The sequence below is a fragment of the Ixodes scapularis genome, unplaced genomic scaffold (assembly GCF_016920785.2).
Source record: "Ixodes scapularis isolate PalLabHiFi unplaced genomic scaffold, ASM1692078v2 PGA_scaffold0__279_contigs__length_252992795, whole genome shotgun sequence".
Classification (NCBI taxonomy): Eukaryota; Metazoa; Arthropoda; class Arachnida; order Ixodida; family Ixodidae; genus Ixodes; species Ixodes scapularis.
Genome location: NW_024609835.1, coordinates 233,691,418 through 233,709,164, shown reverse-complemented (window position 1 = coordinate 233,709,164; position 17,747 = coordinate 233,691,418). Strand labels below are relative to the sequence as shown.

The 17,747-nt window shown below is 47.1% G+C and overlaps 1 protein-coding gene across 1 annotated transcript; it reads left to right on the top strand.

The window, feature by feature from the left end:
* Positions 1-8,725: 8,725 nt before the first annotated feature.
* Positions 8,726-17,004, top strand: LOC120844437. Its single transcript, XM_040216224.1, has 2 exons — positions 8,726-9,236; positions 15,962-17,004. Exons 1-2 carry the CDS (start codon positions 8,726-8,728, stop codon positions 17,002-17,004), a joined length of 1,554 nt encoding a protein of 517 aa, XP_040072158.1.
* Positions 17,005-17,747: the final 743 nt, after the last annotated feature.

Sequence of the window (17,747 nt, the reverse complement as noted above, 5' to 3'; positions counted from 1 at the left end):
GGCATGTATATTTGACAGAATTGACCGCCCTTTTATTCCACACGTCTGGTGAGGTCCAACCACATTCTGGATAACTGACTGTAATCGCCTGGCGAGGATTTTCATTAAAATTTTGTAATCGACATTTGTTAGACAAATGGGGCGATAGGCCGATACTTGTCTCAATTTAATTCTATCGTCAGTTTTCGGGATAAGGACCGTGTGAGAGCGAGAAAACGAGGGTGGCAGCATTTTTAGGTCGTACGCTTCATTAAATACCTGACTTATCATAGGGCTTATCTCACGCTTAAACGTCTCGTAGAAGGACGCACTGAGGCCATCTGGACCAGGCGATTTGCCCCGCATTTAATTCGTCTATTGTCCTTTCAATCTCACCCACAGTAATTGATTCTTCTAACCTTGACACTACATTGTCATCTAAACGCGGTAAAAAGCACAAGAATTCTTTTTTGAAGTTATCTAAGTCTACAGGACGATAAGAAAACAAGTTTTTATAAAAATCACAAAAGGCGCGTTCTATTTCCGCGGGTTCACTCGTCACCACCCCGCTGCTCTCAATTTCTGCTATCTCATTGCGGGAAGCATATTTCTTTTCCATCCCGAGTGCTCTCTTTGTTGGCGCTTCGCCCAGCAACATTTTCCCTGCTCGCGCCCGTACTATACTTCGTTTCAGCTTCGGTACGAGCGCGGCCGATGTTATGAGCCGAAGGGCCAATCAAACAGCGCAAAAAGCGGTGCGTCATGGCGTGCTCCCTGCGTTTGATAGCACTAGCCGGCGGACGAGCACGCACAGAGAAACAGCGAATACCGGCTGGTCCTATCAACTGAAGAAAGCACGCCATCGGACCGAAGCTGAAACGAAGTATAGTGCACCATGATATCGACCGTAGCAGAACGCGCGAAGCGCCGGCGCCGGCGGAGGTAGATAAATATACTGCTACCGCTTTTATCTCGTGTGGTTTTTTCTTTACAGGGTGAAACAACGAGACGGTAGGCGCTTTAAATCGACGGGAAAAATTCGGTTTCTTAACCTATCGCGCTACGACTTTGTGCAGCGTTGCCCACAGATGGTGCATATTTTTTGTAAAATTTCTAAAGAGCGAACTTACCTGAGGAAAAAGTAAAGAGAGAAAAAGGCTTAGCTCCTATGGAAACGCAGCGACGCCGCCGGTCTGCAAACAACACGGCACCGTTTCGCACGGGAGACAAGAGATGGCGCAAGCGGTCGCGACGCCAACTGCCGCCAACGAACGAGCAGACGACGCCGAAAGCCGGCGTTTTTATCGGACAAGGAACTGCAGTTCCTTGCTGTTACCGCGCCTGTTTTTGTTTCTGCGACTGCCGCCGTTTGCGGAACGCGCGCTGCTTTTGAGTCGAAAAGATCGTCTGCTAAAAACGCCGGCTCTCGGCGCCGTATGCTCGTTCGTTGGCGGCGTTTGTTGCGCCATCTCTTGTCTCCCGTGCGAAACGGCACCGTGTTGTTTGAAGACCGGTGGCGTCGCTGCGTTTCCATAGGAGCTAAGCCTTTTTTTTCTTTACTTTTTCCTCAGGTAAATTCGCTCTTTGGAAATTTTACAAAAAAAAAAAAAAAAAAAAGCACCATCTGTGGGCAACGCTGCACAAAGTCGTAGCGCGATAGGTTAAGAAACCGAATTTTCCGGTCAATTTAAAGAGCCTACCGTCTCCTTGTTTCACCCTGTATTTTGGCTCCTATTTACCCTCCCTGGCCGTAACTTTACCTGCCGCTCCTACAGTATAACGGGGCAGTCAATGGACCTCTTGGCGAATATGTGCTGCCACCTAGACACACGACTGGGTTCGAGGCTAAGTGACTAAAAAACAACGCGCGCGCAAGGCCTCTCCCACCCGTTCCATACCCAAAACGTCAGCTACATCCTGTTTACCCATTCAGGCACTGTGACCTAGATACGACTCCACCAAACTCGCCTTTGTCACCATCGTGCTTAATCTTCCGCCCCGAAGTCGACACAACGAAACCATCTTCCCTCTCTGCTCGGCCAGAAGGAAGAGAGAGAGAGTGCTAGAACTATTTACCCTCGAACCGATGTTTCTACAAAAGGTCCATTGGACTCCAGTTGAAAGTCCCTGCAATCAGTTTCTGCGAGCGACATTAGGCTTTTGTGCTTGAAGCGATGCGGATCTCTCCGCCATTAGGCAGGGACGCTAAGTACTTCCTTGTCCCCATGAAGCTGGTCACGTGACGTAAAAATCCCTCTTGGCCGCGGCCGCGGCCTCAGCCGCAAGATGAGCAAACCGGCCCTGAGCTGAGACTGCAGCCAATGCCACAACCACCAGAGCTCGATGTCGCTGTTTTGAAGCGTTGTTCCGCAGAACGGTCAAGCGCTCGTGCTAGAAACGCATGACTCAAATGCAGTCTCAGCTTATGAACGTTCTCCGCCAAGCCACATAAAGGACTAAGTAACTCCACTGCCGCGAACTTCACTGCCATACTGCCGTGAACTGGCGCTGCTCAGGAACTCAAGACGAGACGGCATTCTAACTGAGCTTCACAGACCGCCACCAGACGCAGTTTTGAATTCTGTTCATTCGTTTTAAAATTAGTTTTCTGGAGCTCTCTGCCTGCAGCCCAGAAATACTAGTCTAGGCTAGTGTTTCTGGGCGGCCGGCACCACGTGGACCACATCGAAACAAAGAAATAAAAGGGGAAAGATTCCGTTTCTGTACCCCTTTAAGCTGAGACCGCAGTCAGTAACACAAGCGCGAGAGGTCGAGGTCGCTGCGTTGAAGCGTTAGCACTCGCGCGAGAAATACACATTTCAAAGCCAGGAGCCCGGGCTAGCTCGCGCTTGTAGCTTTAACTATAGTCTCAACTTAAAACCACTCAAGCGATTTGTTTTTTTAACAGCTTGGTCTGGAGACGCGTGTCGAAAAATGAATTTTACGCGAAAAAATATTTTTAAAGCAATATTGACTGTGCGTGTTTGTTTTTTTAAATTCTGTGCGCAAAGTCTATGACGTCACGGAATGGTCTTACACTTTTTTCCCCTTAGCGAGATGGTCATGCACTCTCTCACCCAGTGCTCTCACCTCAACGTGATGGCCAAGCCGATCATTTTGTTCTCCACGCGCCCGAAATGCCGTGAGAGAAAACAAGTGCAAAGGAGGTGACTACCGACTACATCGCGTCTCGCGCCGTCAATGTCGCTCTAAAAAATTGTTTTTGCGTAAAATATAATTTTCGACACGCATGTCCCAAAGAGACTGTTAAGAAAAAAACAACAGCATTTATTTTATTTTCAGTGGCCCTGTAAGGGTGAACGAAGTATAGCAGAGGCACTGGGGTTCCCGTTAAAGTCAGACAGGGCATGGCGTTCACCAGGGTAGCAGGCGGAATGTGTAGGAGAAACTTGAACATGGCCAGCTCAGCCGCATCAGCTAGCCAGGACACTGACTCATCGTGTGCGCCGAGGACGAAGGTTGATCAAGTGTGCAAATCTTCCAAGTTCAAACGCCTAATTTTCGGGATTTAATTCGGAGCATTATTATTAAAACCCACTCAAAGACACCGGAAACTACAGACGAAAACATCGACTGAATGCACTAGGAAGCCCCGCAGACGCCAGACTTCCGGGAAAAGCTTCGAAATTCCGGTGGTTTCACTTGCGCCCTGCTCGGAGAGGAGAACGCTCAAAGAAGACGAAAAAGAAGTCAGCCGCCAAGCGGCAAGCATCTCGTGGTCACCGCAAACCACTTTTTTCACGTTAAAATGTAGACTTCTAAAAAAAAAAAATAGTCACTGTGTGGATTTCTTTATTCTGGTACTGCTTACATTTTTTTCTGAAAAAAAAAAAAAAAAATACCGACAAGCCTCAAACCCATGCAGCATGCTCGCGATGGTACCTTTGGCAGGCGTTTAGTCTCGTGCTCTCGAAGTAAGCACGAGCGATTGCAAGCCTCCCAAAAATACCCTCGCGTGCATGATGCGCGCGTGTTTGAGCACAGCCTCCTTTAAGCGGGTTTCACATGCAGCGATTTTGGCCCTAAAGCGGCGCGATTTCTGCTGTCGCGGCGCTCGTGCCGCAGAATTGCTGGTGCTGGCCAGAGTGCCGCGACGGCAGAAATCGCGCCGCTCTGGGGCCAAAACCGCTGCATGTGAACTAGGCTTCACTCTACAAAGCTTCTCAAATCACGAAAGACTCTGATTTGAGGCTTGTCGATGTCGTTTGTTTTTGTATGTCGCTCTAGTGCTACACGGCTATAACAAAACATGCTGTGCGTGCCTGATTCTACTTTGCGACAGATGGAAATCGCAATCAACGTATGCTAAATGACATTTACGGTTCTCGCCTGGCACGGCCAACCTGAATGTCATTTACGTAAATACCATTTGAGGTGCTGGTGTACAAGCACCGCCTAGACTGGCAGACCTCTTCCTATGACGTCACGCTATGGGTCCGGCCGCCCGACACCTCTATTTTTCGGTCGTTCGGCAATGGCGGTGGAGGCTATGGCGCAATGTGTATGGTCGAATTAATTTTTCAATTTGAAGCGATTTTTGACCGAACCAGGGATGATCCGTACGTCAGAGTCTGTGCTGTGATGTGTACTGGGTGTTTCCAGGTAAGTTGGGTCGACCATGACCATTTATAGTTTTTTGGAAAGAAAATATTTTGTAGACTCAATACACATAAAAACAAAAACAAAATCAGTATTCCGACAAAAGAAATTGGTCCTTGCGGAAAAAAAACATTAGAAGCACACTCTCAGTGCGAAGCGCTTTCTACGAATTGCGCGAAGTTGGCATTTGAGTCACCTCCCAGAAAAACTGTTTGCCTGCCGGTCTAGAAATATTTAATGAAAAACTACGTATAAGGAGGATCGACTCAAAATATTGATAATTAGGTATCGACGTTGTTCATTAAAAAAAAACAAAAAAACTGAAATATGGCACATTCCGCAAAAATACTTACATTTCAATAATTTGGTTCTCCACATCTATAAATACCAGAACTTTCAAACTTTGCCAGCGTGTTATCCTGTATCGTGTTAATAATGGCGGTAAATATGGTTGTCCTGGGAAGCTACATATATTTATAAGAAACGCTCCAATCGGCTCATTTTAATAATTACGAGTTAATTGGAAACTCAATTGAAAAAAAAAAAAAGTCAGTCTTCAAGTTTTTTTATACTCTCCCAGATTGATATAGGCCAATGAAAGGTACTAACACAGTCCGCAAAAACATGTTGCATTATTTTTGTGTACTTTAAAAGATTTATTTTTCGCGGGCTCAATATTTCGCGATTTAGGTCAAAGTTGGAATTTTGGAATAATTCCGCGAATTCTAATTTTCGCGACGCGGCGCGATCGGAATATAGATTCCAATGTGTTTATATTTTACCGGAATTGTTCGCAAGACCTATTTCTCGCGAATTGTAGGCGATTCGCGAAATACGCGAAAATTAAGTCGTTTAGAGTATTTGAAGTTATAAGGCTATACTTCGTTTCAGCTTCGGTCCGAGCGCGGCCGATGTTATGAGCCGAAGGGCCAATCCAACAGCCCGAAAAGAGCAGCGTCATGGCGTGCTCTCTGCGCTTGATAGGACTAGCCTGCGGATGAGCACGCACAAAGAGACGGAGAATACCGGCTTGTCCTATCAACTGCAGAGAGCACGCCATGACGTTGTGCCTCTTTCGCTGTTTGATTGGCCCTTTGGCTCATAACATCGGCCGCGCTCGGACCGAAGCTGAAACGAAGTATAGAAATACGACCAAATCCTGGCTAGCGCAGCACCGTGAATGGGGCCTGTAGATACCTATAGATGGCGAATTCATTATTTTCACGAAGTGTAAAAATGTTAGCCGGTGGTAAGAAAGAAACAAATTGAAGGCACAGAGGCGGGCGGTGGTTTTAAAGTGAGAATTTTAGTGCGCTTTTGTATGAGAGTGGCAGAAAAGCGCGCTTCCTGGAGCGATCGAGAGGCACTCTCATGTCGCATGCTTCGCAGGGCCTGTTTTCAATAGTAGGCTTGTAGGGTCTTTGTGTACGCCACATAAAGGAAACGACCTGAGCAGCATCCTAGCGCGGTCCGCCTGGCTCTCCGGCGCGTGTTGGTGTAAACAGAGGGGCACGTCGACTGGGCCCGAGGGTCAGGTTTAGTCACCTTTAGAGGGAAAAAAAAAATCAGAAACATTTTACACCACATCGCTGGACTGCGTTTTTGAAAAGGTACCCACAGGCAGTAAAACGCGAAGAAAAAAAAAAAGAAAAATACTCAAGGGTACCCAGTGTGTAAAATTGTTTTTATAATTCTTTGTCATCAGATGTTTGTTGTCCGAGTCAAGGTGCCCGAAGAAGCAGGCCAGATCGGTTGACACCACGCCGGTGTGGAGAGAATGTATTCGAAAGGCCTGTCAGCCTAGGTCAGGGGTCTCAAACACGTGGTACGCGGGCCGCATGCGGACCGCACGCCGCCAGCGACACTTCAGGATGCGGCCCGGAAGTATCCCGAGGCTGCGAGGTCCCGTTTTTATGCCTCGAGTGCCGGATGCGCCATAATATTGACTTCTTGTCGTCCATTCATTTCCACTGGAAGCGTAGCTCTGCTCAAATGACGTTTTAACATATCTACATACTTAACTTTTTACAGCGAAGCTGTATATGACTCGCCGGTCGGTTTTTTTTTTGTTTGTTTCCGCCGACAGAGCAGTCAACAGAATAGTCGAGAGAAAACTATCGCGCGCACCTTATCAGCGTTCGTGGACGCCTTATCACCGTTAGCACACGCCTTATCATTTATCATGTGGTTTGACGCTTGTTTCTATAAGAAAACTACAAGTGTAAAAACCACGTGATATATCATAAAGCGATTCCGAAGTATGATAGGCACGTAGCGCTCCCCGCATGCGTTTCTCGCTGAAGATTTGGGTTGCATAAAGGCCGGTTCACACATGCAGCGAAGCGCTAAGTTAGCGCTACGTGAGCGCTCCACGGAGCGCTCATGTGGCGCTTCCTAGCGCGTGATGTAGCGCTCGGTTAGCGCTTCAGTAGCGCTCTGTTAGCGCTTCAGAAGCGCTTTGTTAGCGCTCTGTTAGCGCTACAGAAGCGCTTCGTTAGCGCTCTCACGCTCCTTGTGCCGTGCCTGCTAAAGCCCCTTGATAAAAGCGCAAACACATCGAGGGGCTTTAGTGCTTGCTGCTGGGGGGATCGGTGGCCGAGTGGTCTAGCGCACACCAGCTCGGAGCACGTGGAGCGAAAGCTCGCGCTGCAGAACCCAGAGATCCTGGGTTCGAGCCCCACCCCTGCCCGTTTCGATCTGGATGAGCATCGTACCGGCGTGCGGTCGTGTATCACTACTGCGTGATGCACGTTAAAGACCCCAGGCTAGCGGTTTGTACCGCACTGGCTAAATTTCTCATCTACAGCTGGGAGACTCGTCGCCCCTCTGAGGCAGACCAAGTTCTAGGCTGTATAAACACACACACAACCCAATTTTTTTTTTTTTTTTTTTGCTTGCTGCTGCGGAACAGCGCGTGCACGGCGATTCCTTTGTTGTTGTTTTTCCTTTGGCATTGAAAGAAGAGGAAGTAAAACAGCCGCTCTCCAATCAAGCGGTCGGGCAGGTGATCCAGAGTTATGGACTCTGAGCGACTAATTGATTGGGTACGACCTCATCGCTTTCTATTCGAGATGCGTGACCCTGGTTTCAAAAACACGCAGTTAAAAATAATCGCCTTCGAAACAGCTCTGTGTCTAGGTCCCTCAGCCTATGAACAAGGTTCGCCGGGTACCCGTCGGTATCTCGGAGGCGAAAGATTTCGCGCACCCAGAAGGCTCTTCTGGGCGTTAAGCCTTCCGCACACATATACACTAATCGCGTATCTAAGAGCACTTGTCGCATTTCTATTTCAGCATCCCGAATGTTCGCCATGGTGCTGCTGATGTGCTCCCAACCACAAGAACCGGAACCGCAGTGCACGCGCTAATCCGCAGCACCGCGGTACAAGAAGCGCTACTAAGGGTATTCACACGAGGGAGAAATCCCGGGGATTTCTCCCCGGCACGGGCGCATCACGAGATGAAAACGCGAGGCTTTTGCACATCGCAAAGCCTGACGTTTTCGTCGTGGGATGCGCGTGCCGGGGAGAAATCCCCGGGATTTCTCCCTCGTGTGAATACCCACACGGCGCTACTGGAGCGCTAACAAGGCGCTACTGGAGCGCTAACAAGGCGCTACAGAAGCGCTAATCTCGCGCTATGTTAGAACGAAGTCACGAGCGAGGAAGCGCCACATGAGCGCTCCTTGTAGCGCTCACGTAGCGCTAACTTAGCGCTCCGCTGTATGTGTGAACAGGCCTTAACCTGCCGGTGGCAACGGCAGCGTACGAAGTATTTTATATATATATATATATATATGTATGTATATATAGGTGAAGTAAGGTAAATATAGAAACAATGGAGAGGAACGACGACGAAGTTTAGAGAGATTGGAAGCCTTTTGCATCTGCTCCCTCGAAAACATCATCTGTTTTCATTTTACGGGTGATACGCCGTCAAATTTAATTTCCGGCACCAAGGAGCAAGTTCCCGGTCCCGGCCCAGGGTGGTACTTCACCAGTAGCCCCGGGCCGAAGACCTCAAGGATGTCTGAACAAGCTCCATCGCTGGCGCCAGGGATCTCCGAGGGCGGGACACCCGGACCATCACATGCAAGTGCTCAGCAGCGAACTTAGAACGCCATAGCCATGTCACCAGTTGTCATGGCTACCACTACTATAAAAATCCCAACCAAGCGACGATGCCCGGACTTTGATAAAGATCCACTATCCGACGACGACCGAACCTCTACCTACGCCCTTCACGGCACAGTCGCCCCATCGGAGGGAGGCAGTCATGATCCCATGCAAGACGTCGACCTGGACGATTACGAGAACCCTTTCACTGAAGTCCGATACAAGAAAAACCGCCCTGCAGGGATACCAGTAGTCTTCAAAACAGTCAACAGCGAAAAATCTTTCTGGTGCATCAATCCCAATGTTGTTGCCAACGAAGTGATTGGCATCGCCAAAGAGAAACTACTCTCGCACCGCATCAACAAGGATGGCATCCTTGCTGTTAGCGTGGAATCTCTCCTAGCGGCAAACAGGCTTCTTGCTGTTACATCGCTTTGTACCATCGAGGTGACCACGAGTGTCCCCGAGTCGTACTCACGGAACCTCGGGAAAATCAAAGGAGTCCCTCTTGAATACTCGGACGGTGAGCTACTCGAATATTTAAAAGATTTCGGCGTCCTCTATGTTCAGCGCCAGATTGCTTACAGACGACAGGATAACGGCAAAGTCGAAGAACACAAGACTGAGAGTGTCATTCTTCGTTTCCGTCCGGATCGCCCAATGCCACAGCGCATTTTAATGGGTTTCACATCACACCCTGTAGAGGAATACTTTGGCCCACCCATCCAATGCTTTCACTGTCAAAGATATGGGCACATTTCAAAATTCTGTCGTGGTCCACAACGCTGTAAAGTGTGCGCTGGGCCACACAATCACAAGGCGTGCACATCTTTGCAAGACCCAAAGTGTGCCAACTGTGAAGGTCCACATCCCTCAACGTTTGCTGGATGCCCATGCAAGAAGTCCGCGACAAACATGCACAAGAAGGAACTCGTGAACGGTAGGGATTACCGAGCAAAGAAACCGAACCCGAACCCAGACATTGTACGTTTTTCAAGGCCACCACCATCTGCAAATCCAAAGAAATCAACGGAGATAACGTACTCTGACGTCGTACAAGGGGCACCAAAAGAAGATAGGAGCAGATCAAAAGCAATGTTACAGCAAGACATTCCTCTGTCAAGAAATACCTCGGATCCTACGACACGGCCGCCGGTAGCAGCACCTCGTAGAGGAAAGAACAATGAACGCAACCCACCAGCTGCTGCGATTCCAGGTAGAATACTTTAGGAACAACAAAACGACCTTGGACAAGTTATTGTTCCCATGCTTTTTGCTGCACTTAGAGCAATAATCAGAACGCTGCCCGGTTCTAGCGACCTTCCGGAAGTTAGGGCAATACTGGCCATGGAACCACTCATCAGGACAACATGCCCATTGGTGAGTAAATACCTCCATGGCTGAGGTCTATAAGCGCACATCTATCCTCCAGTGGAATGCTAACAGCTTGCAAGGAAAATTAGGGGACTTTCGACAATTTGTTGCACAATACTCTTTTCCCATTCTGGTAATATCAGAGGCGCGTGTAAATAATCAATTTCGACTTGCTAACTATGTTATGTACCAATCAAAGCGGCCAAAAGGAACAAGTCGATGCTTAGTCGGGGTGCGTAAAGAATTTGGCTCGATTCTGTTATTTACTTCAGATTCAAGTGCATTGGAGTATGTCGTCTGCAAAGTCAGTTATGGCACAACCTCACTTACTGTAGTAGGCGTATATATAGAATCGCAGAAGACTGTGACAACAACAGAGTTCGAGGCATTATTCACAAGACTTGAACGTCCCTACGCTGTTTGCGGAGATTTTAACGCCCATCATACGCTATGGGGCGGATCCCAGTGCGATCCTCGAGGAAGCCTTATCGAAAGCCTGGTAGACCAGTATGATATGTGCATTCTGAATGGCGGTTCTCCAACATACTTGAAAGGTGTAAACTATTCAAGTTGCCTTGACCTGACCTTGTGCTCCTCCGATCATTCACATGAGTTTGACTGGCGCACAGACTTGGACACGCGTGGCAGTGATCATTGTCCCATACTGATACACCATCCCCGGATTTTTGGTAATCGTGTTCCGCACCGGGTACACTTTACCAGCTGGAAAATGTTCCGCTTTTTAAACAGCAAAGAGGTGGAAGAAATTCAGTCTCTCGAAGACTTTGAAAACATCATTAGCAGAAATTTTGAAAAGGCTACACGTAAGGTGCCCGTTCCAAAAGACCGTGGTTGTGTGAATGGCGAATATCAAAGACTGCGGGCTATAAGACGCAAAGCTGAAAGAAGATATCGGAGATCTGGGAGAATTGAAGACTTTCGCGAGGCTCAACACCTCCATACTCAAATGCGCCGACAGCTACAAAAGCTGGCTAAGCGTCATTGGAAAAAGCTTTGTGCCAGATTTTCTCCTTTCACCCAAGCTAAGATGGTATGGAACATATTGCGTTCGCTTAGGTCCCCTGTTACGCAACAACGTCCATTTTGGGCACTGGCACTTTCACGAGGAACATCCGAAGTGATAGTGGCTGATGAGTTTTGTGTTTCTCTATCTCAACCAGGTGTGGCAATGTTATCGCCAGAATATTGTGCCTCTCGTGAAGCTGCACTGAAAGACGTTGCTCACGAAATTCATTCCCAACACTGACAACTCGACTATAATTTCACCATTCATGAACTTAATGGGGCATAACGAACGATTCGTAAGCATACAGCCCCTGGGCATGATCACATTCGTTATGAAGCACTTACAAATCTCGGGCCGTGAACACTGCGCAGCCTACTTGATATTTACAATGATGTGTGGAAGAGAGAAACCTTCCCAGCTTCATGGAAACTAGCGAAGATAATTCCAATACTGAAGTCGGGAAAATTAAAACTTGTTGTTGGCCTAGTTGGTTCATGATGCAGTATAGAGGTTTTTTGCGCGACACAGGGGACAATTACAAGCGAGTAGACACGCACAAGCGCAAACTTTCAACTACTTTATTCGTGCGCAATCGACCACGAACATCCAGAAAGAGCATGCGCAGCACGCTACACAAACGAAAAAAAAAAAAAACGAAAATAGATAGTAAAGTCATCCACCACGACACATTCCACGATAGTCATTATCGAACCAGCAACCCGCATAAAAACTGCACTTCACTTTCAAACAAAGAAACCGAGGTATCGCTGACACAGTCATGGTTCTTCTTTATATAAAAAGCTTCCATCAATTCTCTGGCTGTGCTGTCTTTGCTTCTACCTAAGATCCTAATCTCCCGAAATCGCGCATCACACCCACAGTCGGCACAGTGAGTAGGCAAGTGTGCATTGCCTTTATTCCTGATCGACAATTCATGTTCCCGTGCGCGGTCATTAACGCAGCGACCAGTTTGACCAATATATACTTTCCCACACGAGAGCGGAATCTCGTATACCACCGCTGTGGCACAATCCACAAACGGTCGGGCGTGCTTTTTGTTGCAGCCACTTGTCTTTTCTCTTCCCGAGGAAATCCTCGGGCAAAGGCCCGCAAGCTTGCGTGGCGCAGAGAACACGAAAGGTACACTGTACCTATTCGCTACCTTCTTGAGGTTGTGGGACACTTTGTGTATATATGGCACCACTTCTGGTCTACACTTCCTTTGAGGCGGCTCTGGCCGCGTCCTCTGCTTTTCCTTGGTCTTCTGGAGCAACGTCTCAGCAACCGCCGTAATGACCGAGCAGGGGAAACCGGCAGACTTCAGCCTGGCTACCTGATCATTAAAGCTTCTGTGCATAGAGTGTGGACACGACTTCCTGAGGGCGGACCCTAAGCAGAGGGAGGCGATGGCTCGCTTAACAGTTTTTGAGTGAGCCGAGTAATACGGCAGCAGCCCCTTCTGTACTCGAGGGTTATAACGCCAGCATAAATGATTATTTTTTAACATCAATTTTATATCCAGGAACTGGAGTGAGTCATGGGTTGGAAGCTCATGTGTAAAGGACAGGCCCAACCCATGAACAATAAAAGCGGTTAAAATCTCATCCACAGAGTCGTCATAACTAAGCAGGTGTTTTTTTTTTAAAGGATTAAAAAATCGTCAACGTATCTAAAAACCTTCAAGACACCGCCATCGACAAAGTGGTTGGCTAAGTCCCGATCAACGTGCGCCAAAAAAATATTACAAAGCACTGGGGCCACACAGGACCCTATGCAAATGCCCTGGCGTTGAATGTAGGGTCTGTCTTCAAAAGAAATAAAGGTGGAACTGAGGTAAAACTCCAACAAAGACAGGAAGTTGTCCACAGACACCCCCGTCGAGTTTTGAAAAGCCACTACTCCGTTATCGTCTATACACTCTCGGACGGACACACATAACTCCCCCTGAGGTACTGAATAAAACAGATCCTCAACGTCAACAGAAAACATGTACCCGACGGGTCTCGTTTGTTTTAAGTATGACGTTACGTCTTCCGCATTTGAAGTTGCAAAGGGATCCTTAATTTTCAGTCCCCCCAACTGCTTCAAAAGAAACTGGCTTAACAACAACTGCCACGATCCTTTCTCGCTGACAATGGTCCTGAAAGGCACGTCCACTTTGTGCGTTTTTGCCGAAAAGAACACAGACAAGGCGCTACCTTTACATTCACCAATGGTTTTAGCTAGTTTTGTAAGTTCAAGGTTTTTGCACATATCCACTGCTCTGGACTTGACACGGCAAGCACTAGGTTTGACAGCTTTAAAGTTCTTCTCCACCGCAAGACGGGCCTTCTCGCTGAACGTACCGGCAGTCATCGCCACAAATCCACCTTCGTTACCCGCTTGAAGGAGACGCAGATCGTTTTCTTTAAAGAAGTAAACAACCTTCACGAAGGAGTCCCTTGAGCCCCGGGTGACGTCCCTGCTGACAGTCCGTGTGAGTACGTCGACACCCGCAAGCAGGCAGCTATCGTGTTGTTCAGATGGTGCTTTCCTAGCAACTCGTCGGTTCAACGCCAGCAAATTATGCGCGGCCATGCTAGGCCATGCTGTCCTTTACACATGAGCTTCCAACCCATGACGCACTCCAGTTCCTGGATATAAAATTGATGTTAAAAAATAATCATTTATGCTGGCGTTATAACCCTCGAGTACAGAAGGGGCTGCTGCCGTATGACTCGGCTCACTCAAAAACTGTTAAGCGAGCCATCGCCTCCCTCTGCTTAGGGTCCGCCCTCAGGAAGTCGTGTCCACACTCTATGCACAGAAGCTTTAATGATCAGGTAGCCACGCTGAAGTCTGCCGGTTTCCCCTGCTTGGTCATTACGGCGGTTGCTGAGACGTTGCTCCAGAAGACCAAGGAAAAGCAGAGGACGCGGCCAGAGCCGCCTCAAAGGAAGTGTAGACCAGAAGTGGTGCCATATATACACAAAGTGTCCCACAACCTCAAGAAGGTAGCGAATAGGTACAATGTACCTTTCGTATTCTCTGCGCCACGCAAGCTTGCGGGCCTTTGCCCGAGGATTTTCTCGGGAAGAGAAAAGACAAGTGGCTGCAACAAAAAGCACGCCCGACCGTTTGTGGATTGTGCCACAGCGGTGGTATACGAGATTCCGCTCTCGTGTGGGAAAGTATATATTGGTCAAACTGGTCGCTGCGTTAATGACCGCGCATGTGCACGGGAACATGAATTGTCGATCAGGAATAAAGGCAATGCACACTTGCCTACTCACTGTGCCGACTGTGGGTGTGATGCGCGATTTTGGGAGATTAGGATCTTGGGTAGAAGCAAAGACAGCACAGCCAGAGAATTGATGGAAGCTTTTTATATAAAGAAGAACCATGACTGTGTCAGCGATACCTCGGTTTCTTTGTTTGAAAGTGAAGTGCAGTTTTTATGCGGGTTGCTGGTTCGATAATGACTATCGTGGAATGTGTCTTGGTGGATGACTTTACTATCTATTTTCGTTTTTTTTTTCGTCTGTGTAGCGTGCTGCGCATGCTCTTTCTGGATGTTCGTGGTTGATTGCGCACGAATAAAGTAGTTGAAAGTTTGCGCTTGTCCGTGTCTACTCGCTTGTAATTGTCCCCTGTGTCGCGCAAAAAACCTCTATACTGAAGTCGGGAAAAACACCGAAAGAACTGGGATCATTTCGCCCAGTCAGTCTGACAAGCTGTGTAGGAAAAATCTTAAAAAAAATGATACAATCACGTCTACAATGGTGGATGGAAACAACCAATGTATTACCGGAACAATTAACCGGATTTCGACCTCGACGATGCACTATAGACTCAGTCTTAGATCTTGTAACAACTATTGAACATGAACGGGCGTCCGGAAATATGACGATCGCTGTATTTCTAGACGTGCATCGCGCTTTTGACACCGTGAGTCACGAACATGTTCTCCGTGGACTTCTACGGCTTAAGATACGAGGTCGTATGATCCGTTGTATACGCAACTTTCTCATGCACAGGAAGATATTTGTAAGCACGAGTGAGGGAAATAGCAAACAACATGAACTCCACCATGGTATGCCACAAGGCAGCGTGTTAAGCCCCACTTTATTTAATGTAGTCATGGCAGAACTGCCAAGTAAACTTCCTTCACCACTGAATGTGTCCATCTACGCTGATGATATTTGTATATGGGTATCTGGGTCTTCTGAGACCAAACTACAAGAACAACTGCAGTATGGCCTTAATGACACATACAGTTATCTTCGTGAAAGGGGCATGGACATTTCAGTTAAAAAATCTGCATATCTCCCATTTACTAGAAAGCACCTTATGAATTTTAAATTGACACTTCAAGGACAACAGATTGAAAAGGTGAAGTGGCATCGTTTTTTTTGAGTTACGCTGGACTTCTCCCTCACATGGTCAAGACATGTTAACATGCTTGAGGAAAAAAATTAACAGAGTCATTAACGTTCTTAGATATGTGGCCGGTGCCAGATGGGGAGGCTCGACTGATGGACTACTGCTATTGCATACAGCTCTCGTACGCCAGACTATCGCATACTCCATTCCTGTTTTACATGGCCTCTCACCAACACTGGAAAAACGCTTGACATACATGATTGCGCGAAGTTTGCGCGTATGCCTTGGACTTCCCCGCGTAACATCTAGTGTCCTCGTCATTGCTGAGGCAAAGGAACCTCCAGTACCTGTTCTCCGGGAACAAGAAACATGCCGTCATTATCTTCGAATGGCTTCGCACTCACATGCCCGACCCTTGCGCCAAAAGATACTTCGACGGACGGAGTCTAGCTTTCACCGACTTCTCGTCGCACTACCCGTCGCAGCACCCCATCATGCGCATTGGCTTCCAAGTCTAAGCAACCCTCCGTGGACGATTCCGCCACTGGAGATACAGACCGAAATTCCTGGTCTTGGATCAAAATCTTCGGTGGCCCCCCTGGTGGCGAAGACAATGTCCCTCTCCCATTTAGAGGCACGCTACAAAGACGACATTCATATTTACACAGACGGGTCAACATGTAACAAAGGGTCAACATCTGCTTACTCAATCCCGATGTTAGACACATTTAAATGTTTTCGATTGTCCCATCATACATGCTCGACGTCAGCGGAGTTACATGCAATACTTTCAGCATCATCATTCATTGAAGCATTCGGTACACCATCAAACTGGGTTATCCTAACGGACTCAAAAGCATCCCTAGAGTTATTACAAGGCATGCATTTTCGTACTTTCCAGGCGACCATCCTATATCGGGTGCAACTCACGTTAGCACAAGCTCGACTCCACGGACATAACATCAGGCTACAATGGATACCGAGCCACTGCCAAATCGCCGGAAATGAAGAGGCTGATCACCTGGCAGCTCAAGCTCACGATGGTGACGCAATGAAAGCGACATCCTTTACCTCTGGAGATGCAAAATTCATCCTTTGTCACTTAAGCCATCTACGTTGTCGGCAGTGCTGGCTAAATGACACTTCAGCAGAGACTCTCCTACCATATATCGACCCGGATTTGGAGCTTCCGCCGCACACCGGGATGAAAAGAAAATACGACGCATTAATCCATCGACTCAGACTTGAAGTGGCCTTTACTAACAGCTTTTTATTTCGAATTGAACGCCGAGATTCGCCAAGATGTGACTGTGGAGAACCATATCAGCATGTACAACATATCCTCCTTGACTGTGAACGCTTTCAACATGAAAGGCGCCGGATGGAGATTCGCCTTCAAATATTAGATGATAGACCCCTGTCTCTGACCAAGTTGTTGGGGCCCTTGCCGACGCGTAAAAAACAAGACAGAGCAATGAATATCATTCATGACTTTCTAAAGGACACTAGAATAGTGTATGATTATTAAGTGCGAACGTGCATCAATGTCAACGGGAATGACTATGTATGTAATTTAGCAAATCGGTGCACGACTCCCAAACGGTCGTCTTATTCGCAATTGTAATTAGATTTGTTTGTATGTTTTTACGGTTTTACTTTGTGTTTTATCTTTATTATTTTCCTTTTATGTTCTTCCTTTTATTCATATATATTTTCTCTCTCTTTCTCGTTATAGAGTAGCCGGTGTCATTTAAAGAATACCAACATCTCCATAATAAACAATTTATCTCTCTAGAAACAATGGACCGGGAAAAGTTAATAAGTCAAAGATGCGTACTGTCGGAGTTACTAATTCGAAGTTTCTTACGACGTTTCGAGCGGGGACCGCTCTTCATCAGGTAGCGAGTGTACAGCCCGTGAATGTTTATATACCCCTAAGAAGAAATTACAGGGAGTAAAGTGCAGCAGGAAATGAAAACAGCATCAACAAAACAGATAGTTCACACAAAAGGAAAGGGCACCAAAACTTGCAAATGCAAATGAAAATGCAAAAAACAACAACAAAAAAGCACGGTTGGCGAAAAGATTATTCACGCTCGGGCAAGAAAAAACAAAACAAAAAAAACCCGGTTTTATATATATCTATATATATATATATATATATATATATATATATATATATATATATATATATATATATTAGTTCAGTGAATTTACTTTTCTTTCGTCGATCCTTTGGTATAGACCCTTTCTCTCTTTACAAACATGAAT